This window comes from Saccostrea cucullata, unplaced genomic scaffold (genome assembly GCF_032062105.1).
Source record: "Saccostrea cucullata isolate Sc308-1 unplaced genomic scaffold, CSIRO_AGI_Scuc_v1 ctg3447, whole genome shotgun sequence".
In the NCBI taxonomy this organism is placed as follows: Eukaryota; Metazoa; Mollusca; class Bivalvia; order Ostreida; family Ostreidae; genus Saccostrea; species Saccostrea cuccullata.
Window position 1 is genome coordinate 42,955 of NW_026938738.1, and position 22,668 is coordinate 65,622.

General features: G+C 34.1%; 1 protein-coding gene and 1 pseudogene across 1 annotated transcript in view; both read right to left on the reverse strand.

The window, feature by feature from the left end:
- The window catches only part of LOC134251120 (uncharacterized), a gene marked incomplete at its 3' end in the record, with an annotated part of 52,668 nt that extends 36,606 nt beyond the window's left edge, over positions 1-16,062 (reverse strand). The window contains exons 1-3 of the mRNA XM_062733481.1: positions 15,762-16,062; positions 15,539-15,652; positions 11,000-11,024 (exon numbers count right to left, since the gene is read on the reverse strand). Of these exons, the coding sequence (XP_062589465.1) occupies positions 11,000-11,024; positions 15,539-15,652; positions 15,762-16,062 (440 nt within the window). The remainder of the gene's footprint in view (positions 1-10,999; positions 11,025-15,538; positions 15,653-15,761) is intronic.
- Positions 16,063-21,036: 4,974 nt separating this feature from the next.
- On the reverse strand, positions 21,037-22,213 carry LOC134251118 (uncharacterized; annotated as a pseudogene).
- Positions 22,214-22,668: the final 455 nt, after the last annotated feature.

Below are 22,668 nucleotides of genomic sequence, written 5' to 3' on the forward strand. Positions count from 1 at the left end.
ATGTGACAACTTCACGATCCGCCATATTTGTGTTTGGACGGTTTCCATGCAAATTGTTCTTGGCCTAAATGTATCATCGTGGTTCTTCGAAAATATTTTCTTCTGTAACACTTTCTGTTAGTAGAATTGGTTGATCAAGGATATTTATATTTTATTTGTCTAATATGCGGGTCGTTTGTCACTGATAATAACTTACTTGTTTTTTTTATAAAGATTCTCGGGAAAATGTCGGGATATTACTTAAAGGTGTACAAAATACCCCTACACCGTGTCTGCGGGTACTGCGCGAACTTCCGAGAGGTGGTACAAAAGAGTGATCTTCGATCAATTAGTACCCGGTGTATAAAAGAATGCGGGTGGTTACGACCCGATTCCTTGTTCGACCCGCGTGGTTACGACCCGATTCCGTGTTCGACCCGCGTGGTTTCGACCCGCGTGGTTTTGACCCGAGTGGTTTCGTTCCAAATAAATATTAATTAACAATTTCGATAGTCTAATATTTCCTATGCGTTATACTTCCAATAATTCAGCTTTTTTGAATCGACCATAACTGTTTATAATTAATAATATTTATAATTATGATGTTTTTTTTAACTTGGAAAAAACATACACTGTTTACCCTCTGTTTATACAGTACATGAACACGGTGCAATTAAAATCAGCTGAATGTCCAACAATGAAGACGCATTTGAAAAAGTATTTGATCTTCAAAGAAGGCTGTAATGGTGAGCATGTTAATTATCTAATTATTTATTTACACCACAGTCCCAACCTTTCTTTGTGAATCATTATTTCCAAGCCCTTCTTACAAGCTTGACCATGGCTTGTAGGTGTCTTCACTGTGGGAAGTCTATAAGTAATTTTATTTATTTATTTATTTATTTATTAATTAATTAATTAATTAATTAATTAATTAATTAATTAATTAATTAATTAATTAATTAATTAATTAATTAATTAATTAATTAATTAATTAATTTATTTATTATTTATTTATTTATTTATTTATTTATTCATTCATTCATTCATTCATTCATTCCTTCCTTCCTTCCTTCCTTCATCATTCATTCATTCATTCATTCATTCATTCATTCATTTATTTATTTATTTATTTATTTATTTATTTATGTATTTATTTATTTATTTATTTATTTAAATTTTCGTCTATTTATTTAAATTTTCGTTTATTTATATATTTATTTATTTACTTATTTATTTATTTATTTATTTATTTATCTATTTAGTCACATCTATTTCATTATTTAGTTTATTTGTGTTTATTATTGTCTATATACCGGTACCTGGAAGTCAGAACAAAGGGTTCTATTTGTGTAAAAAAAAATATTGTTATTCATTTCAAATGCATGTAAATTTGTTTGCAGCTAGTTATACTTCAAAGTTGTATGTAGTTATGCCACATTTATTACTTACTATAAAGTATTCTTATAAGTATTAAATTATGTCAATTTAATTTAATTTAAACAAAATTTTATTATGAATGAACACAACACAATACAAAGATCAAAGTCATACATAAAAAATATTTACTCATTTATATAAATTAACACACAAGCACATCTTGTATATTTTGAAAACCATCAATGAATAATGAAATACTTAGCTTAAGTATACATCTAAGTATCTAAGTTAAATGCTACAAAATACAAGTAGTAGTACAACTTCATTTTTCCAAAATATAAATCTGTTAACCTGTTAACCTTAGATATAGTTCTTAATAGTTCAAAAATTGTACGTAAATAATATAAATGAATGATAAAAAACAATAAATAAATATGAAAGATGTAAGACATTACAATGTACCTATTTAAGTGTAAAATTTAAATTATTCATATTTAAATATATGAAAATATTTTCCCAATTTTAGATATAATTGAATTTAAATACATCTTGCCGAAGAGTCTGATGATGCCACAGCACTAGATGCATCCTTTGACATCACCAGGAGGGAGGCCGAACCTCAGGACTCTTTCAGAGAAAGGTAAAATTTTTAACTGATAGACTTGGTAAAATGTGGCAATTCTGGCAGCCTTCCAGACACTCACTGGTCGGGATACAATGTGATACAATGTGTTTTATTAATAGTTACTGTATGAAAGCTATTATGCCATGACATATAATATACTTTATTTATGTGACAATATGTATTGAGTATGATGAAAGAAAATAAGAAAATAATATGAATAAAATTTAAAACAAAAAAATGAGTTATCTCTCTTTTTCTGTTATCCGTGATTATTCCTTCCTCTTGACTTATAATTATATACAATTATATATACTGAAACCTCTATTAAACTGGGGAAATTAAGAAAAAAAAATCTGAAAGATATTATTTATTGATATTTTAGAATTATGAAATCACCAGCATATTTTGTTCATTCCTTTGCCAGTATAAGTCTGCAGAAATGTTTTGACATGTTTGTGTTCTGTGTGTACTGTGAATAAGTAAAAAATAAAACATTTAGACAATATTATGAATTAAATAAGTATCCAACCAAGACCTATAATTTGTTTGAATGTTCAATTTGTTTCTAAGGGGGAAATGCTCAGATATAAATTATTATCATATTTCAAATGAATTTAATTACATCCTCTAAGTTGGCCTAAAATCATTAAAAAAAACCACCCATACTTTTGACTTCAATGTTGACAACCAATTAATGACACGTTTTCCCCTTATACCTGAAACCATACACCTGTAATTGCTACCGAATATCCATGTGTATACCCTATAGTGTGAAGCCCTGAACCCTCCTATTTACCTGTATATACATATATAAGCAGGTCGAAACCACTCGGGTCGTTACCACGCGGGTCGAACACGGAATCGGGTCGTAACCACTCGACACCGTATAAAATATATTTTACTGTCAACTCAGCTTTGAATATTAATTTGTCAGAAAATATTCGCTAAAATATATTTTCTTTTTGTAAAAAAAAAAAAAAAACGTAAATTCACATTAATCACAAATTATTTTCAAGAATAAACAAACCGCATTTTCTTGGTGTGGCACGAAATTACTTTACACCGTCCTTTATCATCCTCTCGCGAGACTTCATCGAGAAGCGCAAAATAGGAGTTCAAGGAGCGGCAATGTTTAGAGAGACTGGTGAAATGCAATGAAATGCACAACTTACGCCCAAGATTGACTCTAATTCTTCACATAAACCATGTTCTCTTTCCCAAAAATCTTGGTTTCGGTAGGAGTGCAGTAAAGGGAATGTTGGAAGAAGTGTAGATATCATGGCCATAGGCCAGTGGGGTAAGTGGCGAGTGGTTCCTTGTAATATGTATTTAAACACACAAATGTTGTTTAATAATTTAGTGCATGTGATGTGTTGTATATAATATTTCAATATTGAAACAGAAGAAACGATTTGACTATGTGTAAAAGGTTTTTGGGCAAACTGTGATTCATTCTAGTCCATGAAGATCAAACGTACATACACAGTGAAATATTTCCAGGTTTTACATGTTAAAATTTAGTATGCAGAAGACTTATAAACAAATATTTATTATCAGTTACTCATACTGTTAAATTTGCATTGAATGTTTTGACATGGTGTAAATTTTGGAATTATACTCTTAAATAAAGCCTTCATTGCATTGTTATCTTCTAGCTAGAACCTTGAAGCCTGGCAAGGATTATGAGACTGGAAACTCCAATTGAGACTACCAAATGAAGAGAAAGTTTCAGGTATCTTGTAATTTTTTTTTTAAATTTTCTTTTGTAAACTTGAAAGAATAGATGGATTTCACATTCCTAAGAGTTATCTCCGGTTGTCGGCATAACACTCATTTTTCCCACTTTGTCCTTTGTAAGTTACCTGGAAATATTTTTATTTTCAGACATATATATCTAACAATATCGGTCTGTAACTGTATTGCCAGAATATGGGGCAACTTTAAAAACGTAATGAAAAAATTCATACATACTATTTTTCTGAGATACTGACCCACAAAGTTGGTAAGGTAATAGAGGAGAAACAGTGTCTTACGCCGGTTGACCCTGGATTGACCCCGCAAAGGGGAATAACTTTTGTAAATGTTAAAGTCGTCTATGAAAGTTTATGGTACATTTCAATCTCTGTAACTTATATTAAGTTGGGAAAACTGACGCAGATGTCGTAGAACACAAGATAATATTCACAAAATTTAGAACAGAAAAATGAAAAAATCAGCAAGAAATATCAATGACAGCCATCATTAAAATTAATTTCAGCTAGATACGAAAGAACAAATATATACAGGCCTTATAAAAAATTTTATTGATAACTTTGCAGACTGTTAAACTCGGACTAAGGGAAAAGAAGCAAATTACAACAAGGAGAATATTGCGGAGAAAGGTAAGCTGTTCAAATAATGTTAATGTACAGTGTGCGCGAAAAACTTTTTTCAGCACTAGCCCAATCGGGCTAGTAATGAAGAACAATTACTAGCCCGAATCAGATTTTGCTAGCCCACATACTTTACAACATGAATTTGTTGTCTGGCTTAAACCAGTAGAAATTCATATTGATAGACATAACGCAGTCATAACCGGAAGTAAATGCTGATGTGTATTTTACAAACCCAAACTGTACAGAGAAGACCGATTGCGGAAAGTTCTCAACAGACTTCAACAAAAGAAACCCACGCACATGTAAAAAGAAAGGAAACAATAAGAATTTTTATACTTATTTTATTACTTTTAAAGATTTATCAACAAATAAATGTAAAATGCATGCAACTTTTCACTTGACCGATCGGGCTAGTGCTGACCTACATTCTACTAGCCTGATCGAATTTTTACTAGTGTTCGGGAATCAGGCTAGTCCTTTTGGCGCACACTGAATGTATGATTTTAATGTTCTGTTCACACGGAGAGTTTAATTCACAGTATTTTAATGCCAAGTAAATTGACTTCATACGACAGCTGTGGTAAAGCCGCTAAAGCAGTTACTTATTGCGTATTAAAATTTTATTTTCTACAAAAAGGCTATTCAGTAAGATTATTATGACATCATTTGTTAATCACGTCATGTATGCAATTGATTAACATACCTTTTTCCTTATGCAAGTGTGAATAAAATAAATCTTTTGAGAAAAATGGTTCATCTTACTTGGGCAAACACATATTTTTATGGACTGGTAGAATCTGAAAGCTTGGTACAATTGTAGCATCTTTGGCTACTAAATTTTACAAGTTTGATTTTCATCCCTTAGAAATAATTACATATTCAGACTAAACAATGGAATACATTAAGTAAAATTTTATTTTAGCAAAGACAAGTGAAAAGTCGAGTGAAGAAAAAGCAAACAAGGCTTCACGATCTGCAACTAGGCCACTGGCGATGAAGAAGAAAAATGTACAGCTAAAGAAGATACATCAGTGATTAACTAAAGCTGGCGACTTATATTGGATTGACGAGGTGCAGGGGGGATATTAATTTGGGTCTGTTTATCTTTCTGTTTGTCAATCTGTCTGTCTGTAACACTTCGTTCTCTTAACATTTCCAAAAAGCCATCAGATATTGCAATGACATTTTATTTATATTATAACTCATTTTGACGATCCCACTGCAGAACATGATTAATCATCAATACAAATTTAATATTGTTTATAAATTAAATATTAACCTTATATATTTTGAAGTGAAATGGTCAGAGCTCAAGGCCTCTTTCGGGGGCACATATTGTTTTTGCCTGTCTGTTTATCTGTCTATTGCCAATTTACCTTTTGCCATAACTTTTGAATCATGAGAGATATAGATACTTCATATTGGGTATGCTTACTCCACTTTCAAATGAGACCAAGACCAATGACCTTGACTGTCATCGTTATGCTAAAATATAGCCTTATTGAATCTTTTACTTTTGAACCATAAGAGGTAGAGATTTTATATTGAGTATCCATACTCCACTAACTAAGTTCTTTCAAATTACATCAAGGTTAATGACCTTGTGACTTTGACCTATATATATATATGTTTTTGGTTTTTTTTTCAAACTTTGATGCCACCAGGTGCATACTGCTTTTGTTTTTTTATGGGGGGAGGGGTGTTATGAATTAGTTCTGTTTGGTATCTGAATCTTTTATTGTACAGAATTCTTCAGAAGTGACAAACCCTGAGGGCCTCACCCCTACTCTCTACATTAGGTTGTTGATTTAAATATTTTTTTATTATTATTAATATTTGTCATTGTACATGTATATCATAAATATTCTATGAGAGCTGCTTCAGAATGTATTAACATAATTTGAAAATAAGACAATCTTTTGTTTCCCCCCTTGTGTGTAAATCATGATGTTGAATCATAACTGCACTATATGTAACAGCAGTAAAATTGTAAAGAATTTGTTGAATCAGATACCATCAGCATTTTTAAAAAATTATTTTATGTATTATTTTTTCTGTGTGGCCATGAATTTTTATAATGCATACATTCATTAAATTTTTTTCAGAGATCTTATAATTCTGCTTTGTTGCTATGTATGATTTTTTAAAGAAAAAGATGTCCTAGGAGGCTAGGATATCCTAGGAAATCCTAGGAATTCCTGATTTCCTAGGACATTTTAAGTGTTGGGATTTTCCTGGGATATCCTGGGAAGTCTTGGTGTTTTGATTCCTGGGATTTTTCTAGAACCCCTGAATTGGGACTGTCCAAGGAAATCCCAGGAATTCCTGTTCCAAAAACATCTCAGGATATCTTAGGAATAATCCTAGGATTTTTTCAAGATATCCGAGGAATAAATCTTAAGATTGTCTTAGGATTTCTTAGGACATCTCAGGAATATTCTGCAAGGGTAGAGGCCCAGGGGCCATACCGCTCACCTGAGCAACTGGCTAGGTTAAACCAAGAATCCGTTCAGTATTGAAAAGTCTAGATATAATAAAATATAAATCAGGTTCAGGGGTGGTGGAGTACTAAATTTGAACAAACGTAAATCTACACTTCCTGAGGATGATTTTGAATTGAAATGATACATAATGGCTTTGCCGTTTATAAGCTGAAAACTATTATTGGTAAAGCCTTTATATATTTCTTTGTAATGATTCACTCTAATGGCTCCTCTTTTCTCCCAATTGTACAATTTGAACGAAATGTTGAGGACGCCATCTTGTTTACTGGTTATTTGGATTTCTATGAAGCATTTAAAGAACGCACAATGTGATTGGTTAAAAAAGGTCACGACCTATATTTCGCATATGCTAATTAATAGGTCATCCACACGTGATCTCATATGGAGTTTCTTCAGACTTTCACGCGACAAACAAAATAAAAAGGAGCTAGTGAAGGTTTGATTTTAATCAGACTGATAATAAAGGAAAGGAAAAGTACTTAAGCAGATGCAATTTGATTGATTGATTGTATACTGTTTAATGTCCCTCTCCAGAATATTTCACTGATATGGAGACGTCACCATTGCCAGTGAAGGGCTGCAAATTTAAGCCTATGCTCAGCACTTACGGCCTTTGAGCAGGGATCTTTATTGTGCCACACCTGCTGTGACACGATGACACGGGGCCTCGGTTTATATGGTCTCATCCATAAGACCACCCCATTTAGTCGCCTTTTACGACAAGTAAGGGGGTACTGAGACCTATTCTAACCCGGATCCCCCTGTGACAGTTGCAATTTGAAACTTTACAACAGCAATGAATAGAATAATGATCCTTGATTATAAGTCTCTCTATGTTCTTAGTGTAGTCTACTTGCATTCCACATTATATTCTAATCAGACTAAAACTGTATTTAGAGTAGCATTTTGAGAGTATTTAACAGAAATTTCTATTTTCAGTAACCAAGGCAATAATGTTTATAGAAGTCAAAAACTGATACACAAACTTGTGTATCTTAGTGTAGTCTACTTGTGTGGCAAGTTATGCTGAAATCAGACCAAAACTGTAGGAGGAGTAGCATTTGGAAAGAATTTCACAGAAATTTCTATTTATAGTTACAATCGCAACACCATTCATCAAAATAAAATAAAAAAAAAACGATAAACAGAATGAAGTACCTTAGTGTAGTCTTCTTGTGTGCCAAGTTATATTGAAATCAGACCAATTCCGTAGGAGGAGTAGCATTTTTAAAAAATATTTCGCAGAAATTTCTATTTTTCCTAACCACAGTAACCTGTTCATCAAAATCAAAAAACGATACATAGAATTATGTATCTTAATGTTGTCTAATTGTGTGCCAAGTTTTTAGTAACAATAGCAACACCCTTGACTAAAATCAGAAACCGATATACAGAAATTTGTATCTAAGTCTAGTCTACTTGTGTGCCAAGTCATATTGAAATCAGACCAAAACTGTAGAAGGAGTAGAGTTCTGAAAGAATTTCACCGAAAATTCTAGCAGAAATAGCATTTTGAAAAAATGTTTACAGACAGACGGACAGATGCCGAACGCATTACTATTGCATAATCTCTTCTGGTCACTGACAAGTAGAGCTAAAAAACCACATCATTCTGTTTCTTTTGAAATATGTAAATAATGCTGTATGTTGTGTGAATTAAAAAAAACAAACAATAGAGCCCTGTCCTAACACCAAAACCCCTGACCCTGGGGCCATAAAATTCACAATTTTGGTAGAAGCAGTCTTGCTCAACATAATTATGTACTTAGTTGGTTTATTTAATACCCAGGAGCAGTGAAGAAAATTTTCAAAGAATTAATGCATTTTCATTATATAATCAATAGAGCACCACCATAACACCAGAACCCCTGACCCTGGGGCCATAAAATACACAATTTTGGTAGAGACAATCTTCTGCAACATAACTATGTGCATAGTTAGTTTATTTAATACCCAGAAGCAGAGAAAATTTTAAAAGAATTAATGCATTTTCACTACATAATCAATAGAGCCCTGCCCTAACACCGGAATCCCTGACCCTGGGACCAAAACATTCACAATTTTGGAAGAGGCACTCTTTCTCATGATAACTATGTACTTAATTGCTTTATTTAATACTAGGAGCAGGGAAGAAGATTTTCAAAGAATTAATGCATTTTCACTATATAATCAATAGAGCCCCACACTAACACCAGAACCTCTGACCCTGGGGCCATTATAAACACAAAGTTGGAAGAAGCACTCTTGCTCATCATAACTATATACCTAGTTAGTTTACTTAATACCCAAGAGCAGAGAAGAAGATTTTCAAAGAAATAATGCATTTTCACTACTATGTAATCTATATAGCCCCACCCTAGCCCTAGCACTAGTACATGTACCCCTGACCCTGGGGCCATAAATTTCACAATTTTGGTTGAGGACTTGGTTGAAACTGGTTCAGTGGTTTCAGAGAAGAAGCTTAAAATGTTTAAATGTTAAAACACGACGGACAACGACGGACGAAAACGGATAGCAATAGGTCACCTAAGGTACTCAGGAGACCTTATAATACAGAACACATTAAGTTTAGAAGAAAATAAGTAAATAATTTTGCACGGACTTCTTACAATGTACACGGTCTGTTGTCTCATACGGTATGGGTTTGTTTCTACATGTACTTCTATTTCAAATGCCCCCAAATAAATTGAAAATAATCTATTATTTTTCAATTAGATTATCCTTAAAATTAAGGATATACGATCCTCAGCCAGGAAGGATAACTCTTTAATTTATAATTTAATTCAAAAAGTCTTCAAATAAAGCTTGAAATTGAAATTTTTTCATGCACCAATTTTCATTTTATGCCTCTACCTATGATTCAATGTTCTTTAAAGTTTTAACAAACTGTATTAAAAAAGTTGACATTTGTACCTCATAAAATTAAGTAAAACTTGCATATTTTAAAAAATTCCAAATTTCTTTTAATTTAGCCTTAGTTACCAATGTTTATGAGCATGAATTGAAATTAGAAGTTATTTACAGTGTTTTCTTTGAAAGGAAACACTTTATACACTATGCATTATGAAACGATGGAAGTAAGTAGGAGAAAGTAAAGTATCAAATAAGTGTAAAATTCATGCAATTTTCTTTAAAAGCCTGGATAGCTATGATTTTTGTTCTTAAAATGTATTTCTTGATCAATTATCAAGTAAAAAATATGCAGTAGGTAGTTCAAATCGCATTTCCTGAAAAATTATTTGAGATTTACTAATTTTCCCTATAATATAATATGATTAAATTTAAAGATGAAGTTTAAAGAAACACCGTGTGTAAATACATTTTAATTTGAAAATTTAGAGACATCTTTGAGAGCATTTTCAATTACTTAATGCCTCATTTTCAGAACCCGGGGATCGGATAACCTTAAGAGAATAATGTAATCTTCAAAGTATGTGTACACATGTATGATCAGAAGTACCGTTTTTGAGGTTTAATTACTAAGGGTGTGATACTCATCCGTATCAGCCCTGCAAACCATATTTGCCACTTGTTTAATTATTTTTAAATATCCAAAATGATTTTATTTCAAAAGACAAGTGATAATAAAAATTTATATTGGTGTGTCAAATTAAAACCGAATCTGTAAAAGTAAAGATCTTCCTCAAATGCAATAAATCTTAAAATTAAGGATGATTTTGATGAGGTCTTTCACTCTAAATTGTAACGGATGTCATTCTATCAGACATATCTTATAAATTCAGATATCTGAAAGAATATTATTGTGTTTTGAGCCTAAGCCTTATTGATTGATTGATTGTATACTGTTTAACGTCCCTCTCCAGAATATTTCACTGATATGGAGACGTCACCATTGCCGGTGAAGGGCTGCAAATTTAGGCCTATGCTCGGCACTTACGGCCTTTGAGCAGGGAGGGATCTTTATCGTGCAACACCTGCTGTGACATGTGGCCTCGGTTTATACGGTCTCATCCGAAGGACCGCCCCATTTAGTCGCCTTTTACGACTAGCAAGGTGGTACTGAGGACCTATTCTAACCCGGATCCCCACGGGCCCCTAAGCCTTATTTATTCAGAAAGTAAAAAAAAATCTATTAGTCTTTAAAAGAACTTTGAAGAATATCATTAAAAACATACCTTTGAGATTTCGCAGCTGGTTTTTCTAAATAACAAGAACAAATAATTTTATCATTAAAATGAAAATCAAGTAATCATTTTCACATGTACAGCAGTAAATGCTAATAAAATTTAAAGATAGACAGTTCGTATAGTATACTTAACCATTTTAGAGTTAATAAAATACTTAAACAGCCCATTCAATAATATGTATTGAAAAGCAATATGTTCGCAGTAATTAAGTAATAACAAGAGGCCCAAGGGCCACATCGCTCACCTGAGCACATCTACTAGGAAAAAGCACATATCAGATCAAAACTGAAAGGGGGGGCTTGAATTTTAACCCTCCTGGGTGTCACGATTTGAACAATGTACAATCTACACTACCTGATGATGATTCCATATAAATAGAAAAATATCACTAATCATGGCTTTGAAGTACTTGAAAAGAAGATTTTAAAAGGTTTCCGTATATATCCTTATGTACAACTTTGGTCAGCCATTTTGGGCCCAAAACTAGCCCCAGAGGTCATGATTTGAACAAGCTTGAATCTTCACTAACTGAGGATGATTCCACATAAGTTTCATCTTTCCTGGCCCAAAGGTTCTTGAGAAGAAGATTTTTAAAGATTTTCCTACATATTCCTATGTAAAACTTTGGTCAGCCATTTTGGCCCCATCCTAGCCCCGGGGGTCACGATTTAAACAAATTTGAATCTACAATACCTGAGGATGATTCCACATGAGTTTCATCTTTCCTGGCATAGTGGTTCTTGAGAAGATTTTTAAAGATTTTTTCTATATATTCCTATGTAAAACTTTGGTCAGCCATTTTGGCCGCGCCCAACCCCTGGGGGTCATAATTTGAACAAACTTGAATCTATACTACCTGAGGATGATTCCACATGAGTTTCATCTTTCCTGGCCCAGTGTTTCTTGAGAAGAAGATTTTTAAAGATTTTTCCGATATTTTCCTATGTAAAACTTGGGTCGGCCATTTTGGCCCCACCCTAGCCCCGGGGGTCATGATTTGAACAAACTTGAATCTACACTACCTGAGGATGATTCCACATGAGTTTCATCTTTCCTGGCCCAGTGGTTCTTAAGAAGAAGATTTTTAAAGATTTTTCCTATATATTCCTATGTAAAACTTTGGTCGGCCATTTTGGCCCCACCCTAGCCCCGGGGGTCATGATTTGAACAAACTTGAATCTACACTACCTGAGGATGATTCCACATGAGTTTCATCTTTCCTGGCCCAGTGGTTCTTAAGAAGAAGATTTTTAAAGATTTTTCCTATATATTCCTATGTAAAACTTTGGTCGGCCATTTTGGCCCCACCCTAGCCCCGGGGGTCATGATTTGAACAAACTTGAATCTACACTACCTGAGGATGATTCCACATGAGTTTCATTTTTCCTGGCCCAGTGGTTCTTAAGAAGAAGATTTTTAAAGATTTTTCCTATATATTCCTATGTAAAACTTTGGTCGGCCATTTTGGCCCCACCCTAGCCCCGGGGGTCATGATTTGAACAAACTTGAATCTACACTACCTGAGGATGATTCCACATGAGTTTCATCTTTCCTGGCCCAGTGGTTCTTAAGAAGAAGATTTTTAAAGATTTTTCCTATATATTCCTATGTAAAACTTTGGTCGGCCATTTTGGCCCCACCCTAGCCCCGGGGGTCATGATTTGAACAAACTTGAATCTACACTACCTGAGGATGATTCCACATGAGTTTCATCTTTCCTGGCCCAGTGGTTCTTAAGAAGAAGATTTTTAAAGATTTTTCCTATATATTCCTCTGTAAAACTTTGCGACGCACAATTTAGACCCACCCTAGCCCCGGGGGTCATGATTTGAACAAACTTGAATCTACACTACCTGAGGATGATTCCACATGAGTTTCATCTTTCCTGGCCCAGTGGTTCTTAAGAAGAAGATTTTTAAAGATTTTTCCTATATATTCCTATGTAAAACTTTGGTCGGCCATTTTGGCCCCACCCTAGCCCCGGGGGTCATGATTTGAACAAACTTGAATCTACACTACCTGAGGATGATTCCACATGAGTTTCATCTTTCCTGGCCCAGTGGTTCTTAAGAAGAAGATTTTTCCTATATATTCCTATGTAAAACTTTGGTCGGCCATTTTGGCCCCACCCTAGCCCCGGGGGTCATGATTTGAACAAACTTGAATCTACACTACCTGAGGATGATTCCACATGAGTTTCATCTTTCCTGGCCCAGTGGTTCTTGAGAAGAAGATTTTTTAAAAATGCTATTAATTTTTCACTAATTCATAATTATCTCCCCTTGGAAGAGGGCGTGGCCCTTCATTTGAACAATCTTGAATCCCCTTCACCCAGGAATACTTTCTGCCAAGTTTGGTTGAAATTGGCCCAGTGGTTCTTGAGAAGAAGATGAAAATGTGAAAAGTTTACGACAACGACAACGACAACGCCGACAACGCCAACAACGACAACGACAACGACAGACGACGGACAAATTTTGATCAGAAAAGCTCACTTGAGCCTTCGGCTCAGGTGAGCTAATAAAACCAAGGGCCTTATAAATGTTCGCTGAAATAATTACTTATTTTATCCATTGGTTATGATTTGAACAAATTTTAATTTACGCTACCAGTGCATACTTCCATATAAATATGACCAATCATGGCTTTGCTTTCCATGAGAAAAAGATTCTTAAAGATTCTTCCTATGTATTCTTATGTTAAACTTTGATCCCCCATTGTGCCCCCATCCTACCCCCAATAGTCATGATTTGAACAAACTTGAATCTACACTATCAGAGGATGCTTTCATAGGACTATGACCAATCATGGTTCTGCTGTTTCAGAGATGATTTTAAAAGGTTTTTCACTTTGTATCCCTATGTTAAACTTTGATTCCCCATTGTGGCTCCACCATACCCCCCTGAGGTCATGATTTAAATAAACTTAAATCTACATTAACAAAGGATGTTTCTACATGAGTTTCGTTTTCCTGGCCCAGTGGTTTTTAAGAAAAAGATTTGTAAAGTTTTTAATATGCATTTCTATGTTAAACCCTATTGTGGTCCCCCTACCCCCCCCCCCCACCCCCTAGGGGTCATGATTTGGACAAACTTGAATGTACACAACCATGGGAAACTTCTACATGAGTTTCATCTTTCCTAAGTCAGTGGATGTAAAATTTTTAAAAAAATTTTTCTATGTATTTCTATGTACAATTTTGACACGCAATTGTGCCCCCCATATCCCGGGGGTCATGATTTGGACATACGTGAATCTACATTTTATGAGGATGCCTCAACATGAGTTTCATCCTTCCTGGCCAAGTGGTCCTTAAGAAATAGATTTTTAAAATTTTTAAGCTTTGATACCCCATTGTAGCCCTGCCTACCCCACACCCCCACCATACCAAGGGGTCATGATTTGATTAAACTTGAATTAACACTTCCAGAAGATGCTTCCACATGAGTAGTCTCTATTCTGGCCCAGTGGTTCTTGAGAAGAAGATTTTTTAATATTTTTCATATATTTTCCTCTGAAAAGCTTTGATAGCCCATTGTGGCCCAATCCTTCCCCAGGAGGTCATGATTTGAATAAATTTGAATCTACACTACATGAGGATGCTATCACATGAGTTTCATCTTTCCTGGCCCTGTGGTTCTTGAGAAGAACATTTTTAAAAATATGCCTTAATTTTTCACTTGTTTATAATTATCACCCCTTTGGAGAGGGCGTAGCCCTTCATTTGATCATGCTGTAATCACCTTCACAGAAGTATACTTTCTGGCAAGTTTGGTTGAAATTGGCTCAATGGTTCTTAAGAAGATGAAAATGTGAAAAGTTTACAACTTAAAACAACTTGTTTATAAATTAAAAACTAATTCATTAACAAATTCCCCAATAATTGTTGTTTATGTCACGGAAGAATAGTAGCTAAATTTATTTTATGGCCAATTAATAAATATTTCGGTTGTATTTGAGGGTTGCTTGGAATACTCTTTTTTAAGTGTTGAACCTGTAAAACATGTAGCTTATATCTACATGTATCTGTAATGATTTTTTAAAATAGTGCCAATGCAAATTTTGAGTACATAATTTTACATTAAAATAATAAAATAGGCCTAGTACATGTAGATATTTTTTTCTCATAAACCTGCAGTTTATTTCTAGGGATAAAAATCTTCTCCTGACTTCCTTACTTAACAACTTTATTTTTTTAATTTTTGTAAACTACATTTATGTAAATATACAGTCCCTGAGAATATCTCTACTTTTAAAAAGATTGTGAGAAATACTTGCTTTTTTAATAGTTTAAATTTCTCTCTGCTGCATGTTAACAAAACAACAGGGAGCCTGCAAAATTAGAACAAGAGGGCAGAGCTATCATGTCACTAAGAACTTTTTTCACACGAGTGATCAAAGCAGTCCCAGAAAGCAGTCCCTTCATGAAGGAAAGAAAAGAAAGAAGCTTGGTAGATCTTTTTCTGTAAACAAAGTTAAGTAAAATTAAAAAAAATATAATGCAAGACACAACAATACTTATCTTACCAAGTCCTCTGTATCTTCGAAGAACAATGACTAAAACAATGACTAAAACAGCCATGCTTACACCACCAGCTGCTGTACCTCCAGCAATTGCCGCCAAACTTGCACCAGCCTTTTCTATTTAAAGACAAATACTACCAATTCTTTTGAGGTTTGCTTGATTTGAGAAATGTACAAAATAAATTTGCACAACGCAAGAATTTCAAATATATACATATTTTGTTACCTTTTGTTCTGCATGTGGGACCTGTATTTGACAAAGTTTCTCCATGGGAATTCATTGCAGAAACCTTAAAAATGTAAGTAACAGAAGGTTGAAGACCGTTAATCGATATCACATGTTCTTTATTTTCCCCCTTGTCTGTTATAGAGCTAGATCGACTTGTTTGATATTGACCATCCTTAAAAGCAATGGCTGTAAAATTTTGTACATCTCCTCCATTGAAAGAAGATTTCCATGCTACTTCAGCACTCTCCGCATAACAAATGACACTGAATACATCAGGTGGATCTGGTTTTCCTGGCATAAAAAAAGGAGCTTCATAATATATATAACATTTTGTGAATTGAACCTCTTCTTAACCATTTGTATTATACAATGCTTCTATTTCAATGTGAAAAAAATTCAGGAAATCAATGCATCATAATTGTTAAATCATGATTTCAGAACCCTCACTACACTGCATACTTAAGGTAGTTCTATACTCGGCACTAAATGGGCTCAATCTTTAAAAATCTGCTTTTATAAGATAGACATACATCCTAGCAATGGATAGACATAAGAAAAATTATATGTCAGCATGTTAACTTTTCCGCTATAGCCTATCGGAGTTATATACCCCGAAATGTAAAATATTGAAAACTTACCTATCCTAGATTTTGTTGTATATAAATTAATTAAAGTCTAAATATAAAATTTTTAATACCCCAAATAGAATAGAAACATGTTAGTAAAAAATATACAATCATTGTTTTGCATGAATTTTTATACATAATGCACTTTGTTAGGCTATTGTATCAAAATTTAATGTGAGAAAATACGCTTCACAGGACAATCTCGGTCATTTAAAAAAAATATGGACTCAAACTTCGTAAATTTGCATTATTTTTACTACATTATATTTAAGAAAAAGAATAAGCTTAAAAAAATTATATGTTGATGCATTACTTTTCATGGTATGAGCTCTACACTAAAAGGGACCCCCCTAATTTCTTTCTTCTAGAAGTAAATTAATATATTGCCACATATTCCAGTAATACTGTTAATGTTTGAGTGTATACTTGTATAAACAAAGTTGTACATAATTTAAAACAATAATTATACACACCCCAAAACCTATTATTGTCCCTAAAATTTATCTTATTTTACTCAAAAAAAAAAAAAAAATAATAATAATAATACACACTTGTCTGTAAATTGGAGACAATGAAAGTAATTGACTGATTCTCAGAAACTGGATGATTTTGTTACAGAAAGTAACTAAGTATGCTGCAAGTGAATCAATTTTTGTCAAATACTTATATTCAAAAGAAAATTTTGCATTGGGATTCGTGGGTAAGCAGGTTGGGGGAGGGGGGTATGCGTTTTATGCAATAATTATTATTCAAAGTAAATTTTGTAATGTTTGATCAGTAAAATCCATAAATTGTCTAAGTCAAATCGTAGTCATTACTTTTTTTCCGAATTATCACTATTTACTTCAACTTGGCCGCCGACAACATGTTCTGATGTAGCATGTCCATGGTCCGTGTTTTCGGCGCGGCATCTAAAACATGCATCATTCACAGAAATATCGTTTTATTACTTATTATTTCTGTCAACCAAACGTTGTTCCCAGCCTTCTCTTTTTTTTTATTAATTTATCCTTAAACTGTAGAATCAGTGTTTGTTGATGCGACCAACTTCGAGCAAAATTGTTACCGGATATTTAAAAGTCAAACCAATATAGTTTAAAAATCTCATCTTGGAAAATGGAAGCGCGGTTCTGGTTTTATTATTCGTAAATGACGTACATGTAGTGCGAATGTAGACCTACTGATCCTATGGTACTTTTCTGCAGTAATAGACGTAATCTGTCCATAGATCTAAATTTCAATAAAAGAAATTTACTATATATTTCTAAATCTATAAATAATTCAGGTATATTCTTAATATTTAATTGAACACAACATTTACATGTATTTTCTCCATTCAAGTAAAGAATAATGATTTCTGATCACTGATACTTTGTTGTGATTGAACATTTTTCCTGTGGGTTAAAGTACCACGTACCACATATTGAAATTAAAATAAATAGGCTCTATATTTACTGTTCATTCTTCCCCACTTTCGCGAAAGCCAGGGGTCATAAAACCCAATTTGTTTGTCTGTCTGTCACAAAACTTTAACTTTGGTCATATCTTTTGAATGATAAGACTATAATTAATTCACATTACACATGTACGACAGGGTTGTCCGGTAAAATTGTGGACATGTTGAAATTCTGAAATTTCTACTACTCTTTGGTACATATTTTCTGAATAAACATACCAAATTTCTAATAGATATATGCATAAAAAACAATTAATTTCCTTAACCTTAAACTTAGGAACTGCAGCCATGACATAAAGTAAGACAACACAATGTTTAGTTTGGGCAGACATAACCCTTATTCATTTGTTATGCAATGAAATATAAAATACATTAGACATGTAAGTGATAATAATCAGTTGAATGAAATCATGGTTAACCTCTAACTTAGACCTACTACACAGACTCACACTTTACTCTCATACAAAAAAAAAAAAAAAAAAAAAAAAAAAAAAATTCCGTGACCTTTCCCCTTTGCCAGTTCTCAGAAAAGTGACGCTTTCCTGGAGAGTTGCAGATAGTATTATGAAATTACGTCTTTTGATTGGCTGATTAATTTGTTTTTATTTAAAAATAACTCAATCAGGGCTCTGATTGGTTAAAAAGGTCCCTGTCGCCAGGGGGCGCCTAGTACTTGACCAGTGGCAATATTGCCTAGAGGGTCTCCCTCTATTGTTTTAATTTACGTAAGTAGATGAATGCCCCCTAGGGGGTACCCCTCAATTGCTAAGAGCCCCGGACTAATTGACCATTAATTAAAACCAAAATGGTGTCAATATAAACAATAAATACAACACAAATAGAGACGTACAAACACATGAAGTTATGAATACATATAACAGTCATGGACATTAACACTACAGAAACATATAACACGAAGAGACTGTTACATGAGGGTAAAGTGCCTTAGATAAACGAAGCATGAAAAGTATGTGTTACATAACATGAGAAGGCACGTTACATAAATTAATAACAATTAAACACTGTTTAATATTATATTAATTTGCTTAACCTTAAACTTAGAAACTGCAGCCATGACATAAAGTAAGACAACACAATGTTAAGTTTGGGCAGACATACCACCCTGATTTATTTGTTATGCAATGAAATATAAAATACATTAGACATGTAAGTGATAATAATCAGTTGAATGAAATCATGGTTAACCTCCAAAGGCCCAAACTGAGTAGAGTGTAGGGAAAAAATAAATAAAAAAAACATAAAATTAAAATAGAATAAATAAATAAAATCTTTCACACAACATGCACACCTATTCTAACAATTTAAACAAATAACAACAAGTCAAGTGGTGGTAGTAACAATTACAGTGATATTGCACATGATGTTTGTTATAATTGTATAGTCAGGAATGTGTAGGGTCATCACATCCAGCGTGAACATCTTTTCGACAGTTTGTGTGCTGCAGACTCGACGCATCAGTGATCTAATAGGAGGAAGCACCACCAAGAATGAGTACGGTAATCGAAGAGGTGTACATTAGCTCATGAAATAGTCTCACCATGGCTTGAGTGAAATTCGCATCGAGAGTCTTAGAATAGGTGAACTCTCCGAGTAAGCACAAGGTAGGATAGCACAGGGAATAGTTAGTGGCACATGGTGGGGTGGATGAAGGAATGTGAATCCTGTGAAGGCCAACCCACAAAAGCACCAGCCACAAGCAACTTAACTAAGCAAAACACATATATATCAAATATCAAAAATATGTACATAGATCAATATACAATAAAGTGCCGCGCCACAGCATGATACGCCCGTCAAAAAATTACACAATTTTCTTGAACAGTTTAGGTGCAAGAAAATCACATCAACCTTGATTCTAGGATTTTGATGATTTTTCCATTCCTTAAAATATTTATCCATCCCCTGTGATGTAGGCATCAATTATAATAAATATTACATCACCGAAAGATTTCTGTGCTGGTTGTGTTAGACCTTGTCAAATGCCCATCATCAAATTAGTCTTAACAACTTAATCTATACCAAATTAATTTTGAAAAGAAAAGGCTGGCCATCAAATGACCAACAGTTCCTCTGTCTAATCCCCAAAGGGTACAGCTTAATCAGAGCGACTGAGACAGCTAGCCTTCCAACATTGAACTCATTAATTAATCTTTAACTGAATGCTTGTCTACTCTTTACTACCAAGAGATGAATGGGTCTGCACTATCTACTATAATTTTTTTTTAAAAACATATAAAATACTCAAAGATTTTTTTTTTTTGGTTGAGATTTAATGTCCGACAGGTTTTAATATTTAATTCATATGGACATGCTTGATTCCATCCCACCCCATAAAATTAGTTTTTAAATTAATAATATTACATAATATCAGATTAGTCTATTATGCAAATCAAATTAGTTTTAATTACTTTTCATCAAATTCATTTTAAAACTTAAGCTAGTCAACAAAAGCTATTTTTAATCAAACAGGCTTACCCATTTGCCCAATACTCAAGGGATATAGATAACAGCAATGCTCTGTCAGTTGGCTCCTCGCACTCAAAACCCATTAATTTCTCTCTAATTTGACATGCAATTTTCTGTTATCAAAATTCTTCTTGACCAGTGCTTGATAATTACACTCATGGGAGAGGCAGGATTTCTCTGACATACATTATATTATTTTGTTATTGATTGCTGTCAAGTATATGCTTAGAAAAAATAAGTATTTTCTTGATTTAACACTTTTTTAATAAGAACAGTGCAAGACTCTTACATTATTTGGGATGTGTAAATGAATAGTAAAAAGACACATTTTTTTTAAAAAAATCACTTAAATTAAAGGTCACAGTGACCTTGAAATAGGTCGCGACACACCTTCTACCTAAGATGTATAAACTGGCCAAGTTTGACGATTGTAGGTCTTATGGTTTTCTAGTTATGGGCCGGAAAGGATTTTTCCATATTTGGCTATAACTTCTTAATTAAAGGTCAGAGCGACCTACTTTTTGTACGCGACACACCTTCTACCCAAGATGCATCAGATGACAAAGTTTGATAATCCTAAGCCTAGTAGTATTAAAGTTATGAGCCGGAAACGAAAAAGCTAACAGACAGACGGACAGACGGACGGACGGACACGAAGCCTATAACATAATACGTCCCGTCTTAAGACGGGCGTATAAAAAAGGTATGCTCACATGGCAGGTTAGCTAGGGTATTTTCGTTGGAATTCCGAACCTAACCTGGCAGCTACCTGACACCGAAATGAAAGAGATGGGTCCAAATATGAACGATAGGCATCTGATCGCCAGTCTCCTTGGGATTGAATTAACTTGGGTGGTAAACCACACTCTAATGCAAAGGATGCCCCTCCCCTACGGAAACTGTGCCCTGAGAATTTATCAGGGTTAATATCCATCTTTGATAAAACATGTTTTAGTTTTCGTAGAAAGGTTGAATATGATAATATATGCCACTGAGACCCCACTAAATAGGTAAAGGCTGGCTGATGGGTCTTAGCGGATGGAAAGAGGCTAAAGGTAAGCTTTAACATACAACTCGGGCAAAAAGGGGACTATGGGATATAGGGCAAGGGTACTTGTAGTGACCTTTGAGAGTATTGAATGGTTTTTGACCAGAGCACTGTTATCACTGCTCCATTAGAGGTGAAGGTAATATTAGACCTTGACAAATGTTTGTTAGGGTCAAATTTGTCCAAAGTTGGGGCAAGTAGGTTAGATTTCCTAAAAAAGGAGAAAAATGCTACTAAGCAGGCTGACCAGAAGGTGAGATCCTCTGGGCTTTGCAGATTAATGAACTGAAACATTCTATATAAAATGTCAGGGGTGATGGGCAGCTTAGAATTGGATTTTGCACCTAGGAGGCATTTCACTCCTTTAAGGAGATTAGTAATTTGCAAGGATTCTAAAGGATTTGGGCGACCTGCTTCTAGGTGCAGTAGGCGTACGATTGACAAGTAATTACTAATCGAAAAATAAGATAACCTAAACGACAGAAAAGCTATGAATCTGCACAGATTATCAGGTGATATTGGCACCAGGGCAATGCCCAGGGAATTACAAAACAACAAAAAAGACTGAAGGTAAGACCAGTATGTCCTCTTGGTGGAATCAGCCAGGATGTTGCATCTAAGCAACCGCACTCTTGCATCTAGGGAAGTGGTTGAAAGTTGGTGTGTGCCTGTCAAAAAGACAAGAAAAGGCGGGCTTAGAAATATGTGAGTACCAGGTACTCCCATCCACGTATCCTGTGCGAGGATGTGCAATGGAGTCTAAGAAGGTGGTAAAATTTTGTTTCTCATGAAGGCGAGAAATAAAATCCGCCTTTACAATTAAGCTTACCAGGTACATGTTTGGCAGTAAATCTGAAATTGTAAGTGGCTGAGAGCCAAAACAAATTGCGCAAACATTGCATGAGAGCAGAATTTTTTGACATGCATTTATTAATACTGGCCACTGTGGCTGAATTGTCAGAAAACATAGTAACCCTATGGTGGGCCCAGAGTGGGGCCCAGCGATGAGCCGCGATAACGACAGCCAAGATTTCTTTTTCATTGATATGCATATTGGTTGCAGAAGGTACTGTAAATCACTTTTTATTCGCGAGAACTTTATTTTCGCGTAATTACGCGAGACAGTGAGCACACGAAAATTTCATTCTCGCGTATAATAGTATTCCTAAAGATTATATAGAGAAATATTATTAATTCGGGAAAATTATGTCTCGCTTATAAAGAGTCAATGACTCTCTCGCGAAAATAAGGTGTCGCGAAAATTTAGTGATCTACAGTAAATCTAAT